This window comes from Monodelphis domestica, chromosome 4 (assembly GCF_027887165.1).
Source record: "Monodelphis domestica isolate mMonDom1 chromosome 4, mMonDom1.pri, whole genome shotgun sequence".
NCBI lineage: Eukaryota > Metazoa > Chordata > Mammalia > Didelphimorphia > Didelphidae > Monodelphis > Monodelphis domestica.
Window position 1 is genome coordinate 53,528,723 of NC_077230.1, and position 13,547 is coordinate 53,542,269.

General features: G+C 34.6%; 1 protein-coding gene across 1 annotated transcript in view; it reads left to right on the forward strand.

Annotated features, from left to right (window-relative positions):
- The window catches only part of IL1RAPL1 (interleukin 1 receptor accessory protein like 1), a 1,590,341-nt gene that overhangs the window by 1,556,177 nt on the left and 20,617 nt on the right, over positions 1–13,547 (forward strand). The window contains exon 9 of the mRNA XM_001362537.4: positions 1,893–2,036. Coding sequence (XP_001362574.3) covers positions 1,893–2,036 — 144 coding nt within the window. The remainder of the gene's footprint in view (positions 1–1,892; positions 2,037–13,547) is intronic.

The following is a 13,547-nucleotide window of genomic DNA, read 5'->3' on the forward strand; positions in this document are numbered from 1 at the left end:
TGAGGCTAAAGTGAAATAAAATGGGTAAAATATTTTTAGAAATCTTAACATGTCTTATAAATGGTAGCAATGATGAAGATTATGATGATAATGTATTTATATAATATACCCTTAAAACAAACTTTCAACAATGAAAAAATGATCTTTGACATTTTCATTTGTAAACAGAATTAAAAAGAGAGGGAACAAATTCATTTCTACCAAACACATACTCACACATTTTCTAGGGCAATTTTTCAGATTTCATATTAACTTCTTTATTCCCTTAGAAATTCCATCATTTCATTTATTTTATGATCCTTTGTAATATTTTTAAAAATCCAGTGACTGTTAGCAATATGTTCTATGACCCTTTTCTATGTTCTCAGAATATTGAAATGATATGACAGATAAGCTATATCTTTTCTAATTTTATAATATGAAGCTAATATGAAGCTTCCTCAATATCCCTTATTGCTACAGAGATACAAAAGTTTTTAATTGTATGGAAAGAGTCATGACTTTTAAGAGGTGGAGTGTTATCATATATAGGAAACTACTCGGTGGAACTCCTGAATGGATATTTTGAACAGTTCAAATTCTTTATACCAAAGGTAAAATTATTTAGTACAGATGACATAGTTATCAGAGATGAATAAATAGTTGGGATTTTGAGTTATTATAATGAGCTTTGCTTATATAAATGTAATGCCAGGAGAAAAAAAAGTTATATGATACCGTAGCCCTTCAAATATCTATCTAAAGTAATTCTATTCTTATTTCTTAACTCATTTTTGTAATAGTAGAAAAAAAACTGATTAAAGAGTAGTATTTACATATACATATATGTGTGTACATACATATGTATTTATATGTATACGTGCTTTATGTATGTTATATTCTTATATTTGTATGTATCTATGTAGTTAGAGTTGCATATAACTACATATATGCATTTCCTGATTTAACTACTAGATAAGAAATGGAGGAATAGATGAAGATGAAAATAGCTGGATTTTATTACATATAACATCATGGGAAAGTGATAAAAAGGATAATGGCATCATCTATGTTTGGAATAAAATAATCACATCTTGATCTCATTCACATTAATGGAACTTAGGAACTTGTGTCATACCAATCAGTTTGGGATTTTCCCATTTAAATCCATCTTTTTTTGAGCAATGAATTAAAAAGATATGTTTTGTCATTTGAAATAGATATTCACATATAATATATACATGAATATAAATTCCAAATCATAAAGTATACACACACACATATCTATGTAACCTATATGACCCAAATCTCCCAGGCCTTTTTATTTGAAATTTAAGTAGGAAAATAGCACTCTGGTAATTAGTATTAAACTAAAAGGAATATTGGATAAATCCATAACAAAAACTGGATTGTAATCCACATAGATTGCTTACTATGGATTCAGATTTGATACTATAGTATTTTGTTGTAGATTTCATTGAATCATGGAGTTTCTAAGCTGAAGAGAACCTTGGTGTTCACTTATTTCAACCCACAGACTGAAAAATACTGCAATACTGAAAAAATAATTTGCTCTACAATATATCCAATAAGTTGGAATCCTTTATCTTGAAGACCTGAAATGAGAGGGAACCCACAACATCCAGAAGCATACCTTAAAGTTTAAGTCCTCTCCCCCAATTGTCTAATTTCTTTCTTTTTTTTTTTTGGAAGATGGGAACTTTAAATAGGAAGATGAACCTTTTGCTCATAAAGATTAGAAAATGCCTGCACTCTATAGAAGAAATTTGAATGTTAAGAAAAGAAAAATAAAATCCACAGAAATGAATTTAATCTCCAGACTGTGAAATGAATTTAAACTTGTTATTTTCACTGTGAGAACATAGTACTACAATATGTTGTACTTTCTGCAGAACTGATGTATACAGTTGAACTTGCTGGTGGGTTGGGTGCCATTCTGCTGCTGCTTGTGTGTTTGGTGACAATCTACAAGTGTTACAAGATTGATATCATGCTCTTCTATCGGAATCACTTTGGAGCAGAGGAAATTGATGGAGGTAAGAGATTCTCAATATTTTCTTTTATTTTTACTTTAATATCCTTGTTATTTATATGCTCCAAATGTACACGAGCACACACACACACACACACACATACACACACACTCACACACACACACATACACACACATACACACACACACACACACACACATATATATATATACACATACATACAAATCTCTTGTTATTGCAAGAAGTGTTATCTAACAGTAACTCTTGTAACTGTTCTAAACTCATTTCATTAAATCATTCTTTCTCCTGGGTTAAATACACTGTGACAATGTGAAGGCTGATAATCCTCTTCAAATGGAAACATGACACCAACATCTTTTAGAATTTGACTCAGTATGCCACATGCGGAATACCATCACAGATTGTGATTGAATCAGAGTAAAGCCTTCAGTTTCCATCAGTCTGTAATATATATTGAAAGGCCAACTTTATGTCGTCATGAGCAAGAAATGTCTTCTCTAATTGTACTCCTCAAATATGTAGGCGGATGTGAATCTCCATTTGATCCTTGTTTAAGCTGATCAGTTTCAATAAACTGTTCTGAGTATTTTGGAATTCACTCCAGTCAAAGAGATCTTCTTTCTAATTTAATTCTTTTTAGCTAAGGCTAATGCAGATTTAAATTGTGTTCCTATAATTGTGTGTGGAGATGAAGGTGGGGACTAGAAGTATAGATAATTTCAATGGCAATGAACCTAGTATTTTTTGTTAGAGCAGAATAAAAGTATGTGCTTTATATTTTTGTCAATGAACCCTAAAATAACTCCTAATTAATGACTCACCTAAAGAGAGTATCTAGCAGAGTATTTTGTGCACATATTAGGTGATCAGCCCATATTAGTTAAATTGAAGTTACTTCATTGTATGAATATGAATGTATTTTCAATATTTAAAATTAAGGCATCCAAGTTATTTGATAACTAAAGGTTTTTTATTGTTACCATGTGAAGTAGCTCACTGTGCATACAAGGTAAATGGTATTGATTGACAAGATAGAGCTGAAACAATATGGCAGTAAGTATATTACAAGAGAAATGTTATCATCACATAAGATTATACTAGAATTTATTATTATATCAGCACTAATCCAATTTACTTTGGGTAAGTCATTTAATCTCTCTGAATCTGAGTTTCCTCATCTATAAAAAATGGAGAATGTAAGATTAGATGGCCTCTAGGCTTCCTTTCTTCTCTGGATCTGTAAACCAATGAACTGTCCTGGGTGGAAATAGTTCATATATATATATATATATATATATATATATATATGTACATATATAGTGTTATATATTATTAAATGTTTGGTAATATTTTTTACAAAATTACTATTAGATAATTTTAAAAAATTATCATCTGAGTTTTACAGATAAGCAAAGAAACAGAAACTCAAAAATATAAAACTGTTACCCCATGTCATGGACATAATCATGGACACTCTTAAAAAATGTCACAAGATTCAGAATCAAATATTCTTACTTCCAAATACAGTGCTCATTCTAATATACTTCACTGCTTCCTATGGCTGTCTAGAGGTGAGATTCCCACTGACTATGGGAGTCCATATGACAGAATTAGAAGGCTGAAGTACTAGTGAAAGGAAGCAATATTTCAAAAAATGTGTCCATTTCTCAATATGTTAAGAAATACAGGGGGCAGCTGGGTGGCTCAGTGGATTGAGAGCCAGGACTAGAGATGGGAGGTCCTAGATTCAAATCTAACCTCAGACACTTCCCATCTGTGTGACCCTGGGCAAGTCACTTGACCCCCATTGCCTAGCCCTTACCACTCTTCTGCTTTGGAACCAATACACAGTATTGACTCCAAGAAGGAAGGTAAGGGTTAAAAAAAAAAGAAAGAAAGACATAGACTCTCACGGGCAGAGTTCTTTTCATTCTGAAATTTGACATCAAATTTCTCTCCAAACTTAAAGCTATAATTTCTTCCATATCAGAGTGGGAACAAAATAGATTCTGAGTGCTGATCGACTGACTACCAACATAAAACATGTTCCACAAATGAGACAAAAGATAGTTTGTTCAATTGAAGTATAAAGATGAAATTTCCAAGATAAAAGGAGATGTAGTCTATAGAGAGGGATGAAAATGTTTTTGTATCTAGGAATTATTCACATCTCAACTTTTTTCTTTTATATCAGTAAAAGGAAAATGGATGTACTAAAAGAGATAGTTAGGGCTGTCTACAACTGCTTAATTCAATTAAACTGAATTCATTTTTAGACAAAAACATTATTAAGGGAAAAAAGATTCTCACAAGATATTTTTCATGGGATCTAAGAGTTGGGAAGGACAGTTGGGAAGGACTTCAAAGAACATTTAAATTTGTGCCTAAACAGGAATTCTCTCTAAAAGATTTCTGATTTGTGGTCTTTCTGGCTTCTACTTAAAGACTTTTAATGATGGTTAACTTACTATTTAATAAGACTTCTAATTTCTTTTTCAGACTGCTATTAATGTTGGAAAGTTTTTCCTAACTTAAAGTTGACTTTTGCCTTTCCTTGACTTTCATACATCACTCCTAATTCTAACTTCTAGGTCAAACCTAGAGCAAACCTAATCTCTCTTCTACAACACTGCCCTTTAATTGCATATTTTAGGCAGCTATATTTCCCTTTATCAAATATTCTCTTCTATATCTATATCTGAATGATTTTGTTTAATTGTTTTCAGTCATCCTACTCTTCATCATCCCTTTTGGGATTTTCTTGGCAAAGATACTACAATGGTTTGCCATTTCTTTCTCCAGCTCATTTTATACTCAAAAAAACTGAAACAAATAGTGTTAAGGGACTTGCCCAGGGTCTCTCAGCTAGTAAGTGTCTGGGGTGGATTTGAACTTAGGTCTTCCCAACTCCAGGCCTGGCACTCTATCCAATATGTCACTTAGGTGCCTTTATATCTAGGCAGACAGACAAGCAGCAGATAGGAAGATGGACAAACAGACTGATGGACAAATGGGTAGATAGATAGGTAGATAGGTAGATAGATAGATAGATAGATAGATAGATAGATAGATAGATAGATAGATAGATAGATAGATAGATAGTCCCAGTTAATTCAAATAGTTGGGGGAGATTCTCCATGATTTTTTTCTTTTTTTTTCTTTCCTTTGAATCTCCCTATCCTTCCACCAACACTGGAAATTATTTTATGACTATACCCTTACTATCCTCTTTCCTCCCCATCTTGAGCCCTTACTTTGTCCCTATCTTCTATTTCTCTTATGAGTTTAATGTACTTTAGTCTGGTCTGTGTGTTATACTAAATATCTTTTATCTGATTCAGATGAATGTAAGACCTCAGGGCTTTTTTTGGCAAATAATGCTGTGTGTCATATCTTCTCCCAAAAGTCACTCATCTTCAGCCATTAAGAAAGCTGTGTGTTGGGGCTCTTGGGCTTTGTGAATCTAAGACAGTGAATACAGAGGCTGCCTTGAAGTTTCCACCGGGCTACCTTGTTCAGTCCTCTGAGCTTGTCTCTCAACCTGCCCCAGCAGCTTGTCTATTTCTGTATCTCTACAGGATTGTGAACATTTCTCTGGAATCCTAGGCTATGTAGGAGATTCTAGAGGTGATTATTTAAATGTCCTAGTACAGAGGTGCATCTCTAGGCCCTGATGGAGTGTTGGAAAGAGGAATTTTGGGATCTCCATCTTAGCATGTTGCCAACATCCCACCTCTGTACCTCAATAATTTTTCAGATGGAAACTCAGAAATCATTTCACAATTTTTCTTACTGCCTTGGGATATAGTTCATCTGGCCATTGTTGATACTTAATTCATTGAAAGCAACTTACTGTTAAATTTTAATTAACTTCTATCCATTTAAAAAACAATTCAATGTCTAAAGATCATTCTCTTTGATGTAAACAGAAACAAAATACTATTTTAATAATTCTTCCTTTTCCACTTTAGTATCTATCATCATTCCAACCAACCTAATATTCTTATGCCTTTTTCATCTCTTTTGCCCCTAACATATATTTTTAAAGTCCTTTTTTTGTTTATGTCTTATTTAGCATTGATCTCCAGTCTCAGCTCATTCTTTTTGAAACACTCCTGATTCATGCTACACTTCTTATTGATCTTATTACTTTTTAATTTCTGTCTTTTGTACATAACTTAAAAATATATGTTGGTAGGAGCAACGGGTGGTTCAGCAGATGGAGTAGCAGATGGGAGGTCCTGGGATCAAATTTAACCTCAGACACTTTCTAGCTATGAGACCCTGGGCAAGATACTTAACCCCTGTTGCCTAGCCCTTACTACTATCTTGCCTTGGAGCCAATACATGAGAGGTAGGGATTTTAAAAAAATATCTATGTTGGTGATTTTTCTGTGTACCCACATGGGTCTCATTAGATCGCTCTCCATTTTCTTTGTGTTCAATATTATTTGTGCTTCTGTGGTCATAATTTTGACTTTCAGTGTATCACTGACCTTACTAAGCCAATTTTTCCATAGAAAATTATAGACTATGTATGTAGATATATAGATATCAATCTTCTATATCTTTTTTCTGAATTTCTTTGAACTCTGTTTTCTCCACATCTACACTATGCTCTATATTGTTAACTTTGTCTTCCTTGCCTATCACTAACTCCAAAATGGAGAATTCACTTAATTTTAATATTATGTCACCATGAAAATTAGTTTATCCTGATTGACCTGAAGCAAATCTAGAATAGCAATTTTATCACCATTTTATAGAGGAATAAATTTATCCTAAAAAGCTAGTTTTTAATTTATCATCTCTTCTGTCCTTAAAAGAGGGGAAAGTTTTGTAATGATCTAAATTACTAAAGTTTCCCAACACTATTAGGTTTACAGTCTGCCCCTTGATTTTATAAACTCTGTTTCCTACCCTTTTGTCCTTTTGACTCAGAAGTCTGTAGACTGACCACAATCACTTTTCTCTTCTCCACCATTAAACCACCCAAATTTTCTTCACTGTGCCTCCTTAGATGAGTATGTTATTTTGATACATATTGTATTGATGATTTTGTATGATCTTATCCTTGTGATTAAGGCATATTTTTCCATAGATCTCATTTAGATGTGAGTCATACTAAATCATAATGATATATAGGGAATAGGATTTATTTTGCTACCTGATTTGAGATCTCTAATTCCTCTTAATATTATCCAAGGAATTTAGTTTACTGATTACTAGGATAGTATTTTTTCAATGATGGTATTGAACAGGTTTCAATAAATCACCAAATAAAAATTACACAATGAAAGTGTTACAAGGGAATCACTTTAAAAGACAGGAATTTTAAGGTTTACAAAAGCAGTATTCAAAAATGTTATCAGAGATGTATAATTAGAAAAACAGTTGGACCTAATATGTATGAGGACAGGAGATAGTAACAGTCTGTTTTCTCCTATGGATCCCATAAGATTTCATGAGATGTTGAGGAAGGTCTTCAGTACAATGGTTAGACTCTCAAGAAGATTTGTGATGAGATATATTTACAAAAGACCCATAGCATGAAGAGAGGTAGATATTTTATTTTTCCCCCTGTTGGAGAGAGTATCCATATTGATGGAACCACCTAACTGTTGAAGTACAAAGGGAAAGTTGCATCAGAGCCATGCCCAGTTGTATTACAAGAGCCAAATACCAAATATTCAGCATTAGAATAATTTTTACCTTTGAAACTGGCAAATGCTACAACAATCAGAACTTGATTTATTGTTTTTTTCCTAGTCTTTAAAAAGTGATGAAGAAAATGTTAATAATGCAAATTAAATTTAAAAGTGGTTTTACACATATATATATATATTTTTTTTCCAGAAGGCTGGTTGTTAAATATGCACCAGCACATTCCTGACCAAAGGTCTTAGCACTGTACATGTGAGGACAACTAAAACTTCTGGCTTTGTCACTGTCCCTTTCCTTGAATATTATTTCCTGGGAATTACTGATCCTTTCTGTTACTATTAATAACAGAATAGTTCAAATTTATATAGTACTAAAAATGTACAAAGCATGTTCTTCACATTGACACTATGAGGTGGGTAGGAATTTAAAAATTATCTACAGGAAAAAAATAAGGTTCACAGTGACTTGCTGAGGGTCACACAGCTAATAAGTGTTAGACATGACCTCTGAAGCCACGTTCAATCCCATTGCTCTTTCATGACTCTCATCATGTCAAGCTGTCTGTTTTTCTAGTATCCTACTAAGTACCCTTTGTGGACATGTCAAACGCATCAAGGAAATTTTCTCCCTACTCTTTATTTTCCATTTAAAGCCCTTTTTGTCAAATCTACAAGTCTCCAAACAAATATGTTGTCATTACTCTCATTACATATACTGTTATCCTTGACCAACAGTCAATAAGTGTAGTCTTTAAGATTTCCAGTTCCTATTCTCCTACACCGTTTTCCCAAACACCTATTCATTTCTCAGAATTGCCTTTTTGAGTTTCTGCAGTCCTTGTCTTTAAACAGCAACACTAATGAAAACAACACCCATGCCCTTAAAGTCTTTAATTTCTAATTGAGATCCTCCTGATCCCTAGCAATGCCTTCTCTTTTCCTTATGGAACTCTAACTTACCCCTGCACAAATCACCAGACATAGATAGTAGCTGTCAGGTCTGAAAAATCTCAGGAGCCTCTCCGTCATGCCCTGGGAAGACAGTACAGTCCCATTGTTGCTCATATCGAGCTGATATAAGGCTGCTTCAGATCCTCGCAGTAGTACATTGCCAAAGAGCAGTTCAATTCAATCCAATTCAAAGGACAGCTGCGCTTGCTCTGTGTAAGGCCCTATGATACAGAGGCTAAAAGACACAAACGAAACAATCCCTGCTTCAAAGACATTTAGGTTCTACTAGACACTTGTCTTTTCTTCCTTTAACTAGTGTTGGATGGCTCCTCTTTAAATTGTATATGTGAGTTGTCAATTGTAGTGGCTTGTAAGTTACCTAGTCCTTTGCATTTGCAGCTTTACTTTCTATGGCTCATAAGAGAATATATTTAGAAGTATGGGGAAGAAAGAAGGGAAGGAAGGAGAGAAGGAATGAATGAACAAATGAACGAATGAACAGATGAATGAAGGGAGGGAGAGAGGAAGGGGAAAGGGATGGAGGGAAAAAAAACAGATTTCAAAAAACAATTACAATGTGCCAGGTGTTAAAATAAATACTAGAGAAAAAATTTCAAGGAAAAAAATCAGCCCCCACTTTTATTCAAATGGAAGAGAATACTAGGCATTGAAATGAGCTGTGCAGGGTGAGGCTATAGATGAACATGCTACATGTGGGGGCATGATTTGAAGTTCAGAGGAAGTCAAAAACAGGGACAAGAGGGGAATAAAGGTAGGTCAGCCATGGTCCCTCCATAGAATGGAGGCTACAGGAGGAGGAACGGACCAGTGGTAGAAGTGGATCAGGCCTTGCAAAGAGATATTCCATGTTTAATGGGCCAGGGGTTGGCAATTCTTCGGAACCTAGAAAAATTCTAGGATGATCCAATAGTAGAGGAAACATGATTTTGGTATCTAAAGGAAGTTATGAACAGGGTTATGAATTAAAGGCTCGGGTGTTCCAACCTCCTCATTATAAATGAAAGAATTGAGTTCCAGAGTTATTTCAATCATTTGCCCAAGATTATACTGGTATACTAACAGAAGCAAAGAGTTTCACATATATAACTATATTTATGCCTATAGATGTATTTGTGTCTGTATGTGTGTGCATGATGCATGCACACACAACACACACAAACACACACCTATACCTATGTAGGTCCAAAGATACAATGATGCTTCTTTACTTCTTCCTGTGGTATAAAAGTTAAGATTCTCCATTGTGCTTTAAGAATTTTTTTTGGTGTCATTTTCCTTTTAAAGAACTTCTTCCATTCTACTGAATATTTCATTCTCCCTGACTATCCATAAAATAGGGGCTTTCCCCTCCAGTTTCTTTACCTTATCTAGTAGAAAACCATAGATACACTTTGTCCAAATAGCTGTTACTTGACAGAAATCACAAGCATGGCAATACAAGTGTGGCATACTTTTATAGGTCAGTAGATCATCTCTCTCACCCTCCTACTTTGATAGAAACTAGATGTTTGTTTTGTATTGCTTTTGCTTCTTGTTCATTTGACCAGCTCACCACTATGCCAGGGACCTTCTCTCTCAGTGAATATGGGATTTATCTACTCCCAGGTCATGTTGAATCTTTCTGGGGTTACTTACCTTTTATCAGCATACAGTTGTTTAGTTACTTTTCAATTACATCCATCTCTTCGGGACCTCTTTTTGGGGTTTCCTTAACAAAGATACTAGAGTGGTTTTCAATTTCCTTTTCTAGCTCATTTTTCAGATAAAGAACCTGAGGAAACAATGATCAAGCAATTTGACCCAGGTTACACAGCTATTAAGTGTTTGAGGCCAGATTTAAAATCAGAAAGTGGAGTCTTCCTTACTCCAGGCCTCCTGTTCTATCTACTTTAACACTTACCTACCCTCATCAAGATACAAATTGAAGGCTAAAGTGGATCTTAGGAGGCATCAAGCCCAACCCTTCTTTTTTATATGTACAAGGCTGAGGTCCAGAGAAGTTAAATAATTAGTTACATAGATTTTAATTACTCAGGAGCATTTAATCTATAATTAGCAGTTTCTTGTTACCACTCTAATTATCATCTTCTAAGTCTTATATTAAAACCAATAATATTTGTTTTCTTTTCTCTTCTATCCTGTGACCATTACTTAGTTTTCAAGATACCATCTTCTCTGTCTTATTTTTGCCTTGAGCCAGTGTCTTCTGTCTTCTATCACTCCCAATAACTGGTTTGACTAAATTTATCATTTTTGATTTCAGGGATATTTTGAAAGATAATTGTTTTTCTTTTTCTTTTCTGCCAAGAAAATGAATAGTCTTCCTTTCATACAACCCACATTCTTCTCCTATTTCCATTAATTAGCCATGTAATTAAACAAATTATTTCAATTCTTTGAGCCTCAGTTTCTCTATTTATTAAAGAAGGGAATTAGGCTAGATTATGTCTAATATTTTCAGGCCTTTCTCCATTTTGCCACCTAGCTGCTTCTCAGGAGTCTTCCTTCTGCTGCCATTAAAGGTTAAGAATGATTTCCTGAGCCTGACTCTCTGAGCTCTGGGGTACTCTTCCTTTATACCAGAACACAAACCATTATCTCATGGCTTCCTAAGCAAACCTTTGACTTTAAGAGAGGAAGATGATACTATTTTTTTTATGTTTCACAAGGTCATGTACTAAGAGAATAAGACACAAACAGGAAACCACTTACCTAGGTCACCATTAGCTTATAGCAGTGATGGCAAACCTATGGCATGGATGCCAAGGATGGCATGTAGAGTACTCTCTATGGGCACGGGACTCCCCCAGAGTTTGTTTCTAGAAAGACAGGAGGACTTGGGCAGAGCTTCTAACTTCCTCCTCTCCATCATGCCTGATGACATTTTTTCACATCACCTCTGACTTGGTAGCCCAATAGGAGTACTTTCTACCTCAAGTGGAAGGCTCACAGGTGGCAAAGATGGAGGAGAACAGAGTCCTCAGGCCATTCCCCTCCCCCTCTCTACACTCACTGAGGACATTCGTCACTTCATCACCTCTTTGCACAACAGCCCAATGGGAGCACTTTCTACCTACCCTGTGTGGGGTAAAGGGGGAAGAAGGGCACACCTGGCACTCAATGGGGGGGCACAGGCATGGCACTTGGTCTGGGGGTGGGGTAGGGGAAAGGCCCAGCCCTCCATCTCTAAAAGGTTTGCCATCATTGGCTTACAACTTTTGATTCAGTGGGTAGAAAAAAAAAAGTGTCTTTACATACTGGTTCTAGAGTTCATAAAACCATCTTTAAACTGCAATTTCAGCAGAAATATGGAAATCTGAGAGTTAGAGAGTGTCCCCTTAGTATATACACAGAGTTTTGACTTAGCACCCAAATAAAAGTGTTATCATGACTACCAAGAAGCAGTCAAAGAATATCTCTGACTCCCTGAATTTCAGGGAGGGGGATAAAGGAAAGAGGAAATCCATCAAATATCAAGATATAAATAAAGCTTTTTATATAGACTTTAATCTCCCCTATATTGTTTCTCCCAAAACAATTATAACCTTCAACTACAAAAAGTGACAAAACTCTGTCTGAAAGAATTCATTGTATCATGCACCTCCATGCTACACAAGAATCTGTTGCTAAAATCCTCCCAGATGTATTGAAAAGAATTGCATCAATGATTTCTCAATCTATTTCATGTTTCTTCTTTCTTTCTCCCACTATTTGAGAATATGTCATCTCCCTTTTCTTATTAGACTCTACTTCTATATCTCCTCATAGTTGAATTCCTTCAAATGTTTCTATAAAATTCCAAAACATCAACAAATCTCATTAGTTGAAGGGATTAAAAAAATCCCTCAGAACAGGTGTTTGGCATCATATCACAAAACAACCATTTATTAGATAAAATAATTCACTTTTAATGGAATGCTTGCCATCACACAGTTATACTCAGGATGACCTTATATGGAATAAATCCTTGACAAATAACTTAATAATTAACTTTTGATCTTATGAGAGTTATTACTAAGAGCGTATTTATTATATTTCCAAAGTGGACAAGTTAAAGAGCTTCACTATTAAAAGTAACATCTTACACACTTGAATAATCCTGCTTCAACTACATTTAGACCAGTGTATAACATTAAATTCAACTTAAATCTATCCCTTTAAATTAGTAATATAATTTCACTTCTTCTGTGGTACTAAAAATTCTGTCCTCTGTCGTAAAGATTTAGAAGACACAGACATTAAGATTTGTCCGTATTTTTATTCAGTAGGACAAGCACTGAACAGATACATTAAATTAATTTGGGGTCCTATATTCAGTAGACTAGTAACCATCACTTGACCTTCATGTGCCCCATTTATATTTAATTGACCTACCTTGTGGAGTTGTTATGAAGAAAGCATCTTATAAACTCGTAAATTCAGTATAAATATAATTATATGTTTAGCAAAAAAATTCTTGGGAGATATTTTTCACATCCTTTTAAATTCTTATTTTATTAAGGAAATGATTGGGTTAAAAGTCTTTGCATTACTTTTATTCTGAGAAAATAAGCAATGATGAATTTAATCTTCTATCAGGCACTTTATTTGGAAACTGAAAACTTTAAAATCAGCAGCTTGTTCTCAGTATCAAATAAATGTCTAGATCTTTACTAGGTGGCTGACATGGGCTCTGGGGAAACAGAGGAATTAGATATACATCAAGCTTCCCATTGATCTAGAAGCTGAGCATCTGCTCAAGTCAAGAGTGGCTTTTCTAACTACATTTAGGCTAGAATTATTTGCATGTGAACAGCCCCTTCCAATCCAGTGGGTGTTAGTTCAGTTTCTATAAATTACTCTAGAGGATATGAAGAGATGAGAACTCAACTAGAGCAATGTGTAATCAGCTCTTGGA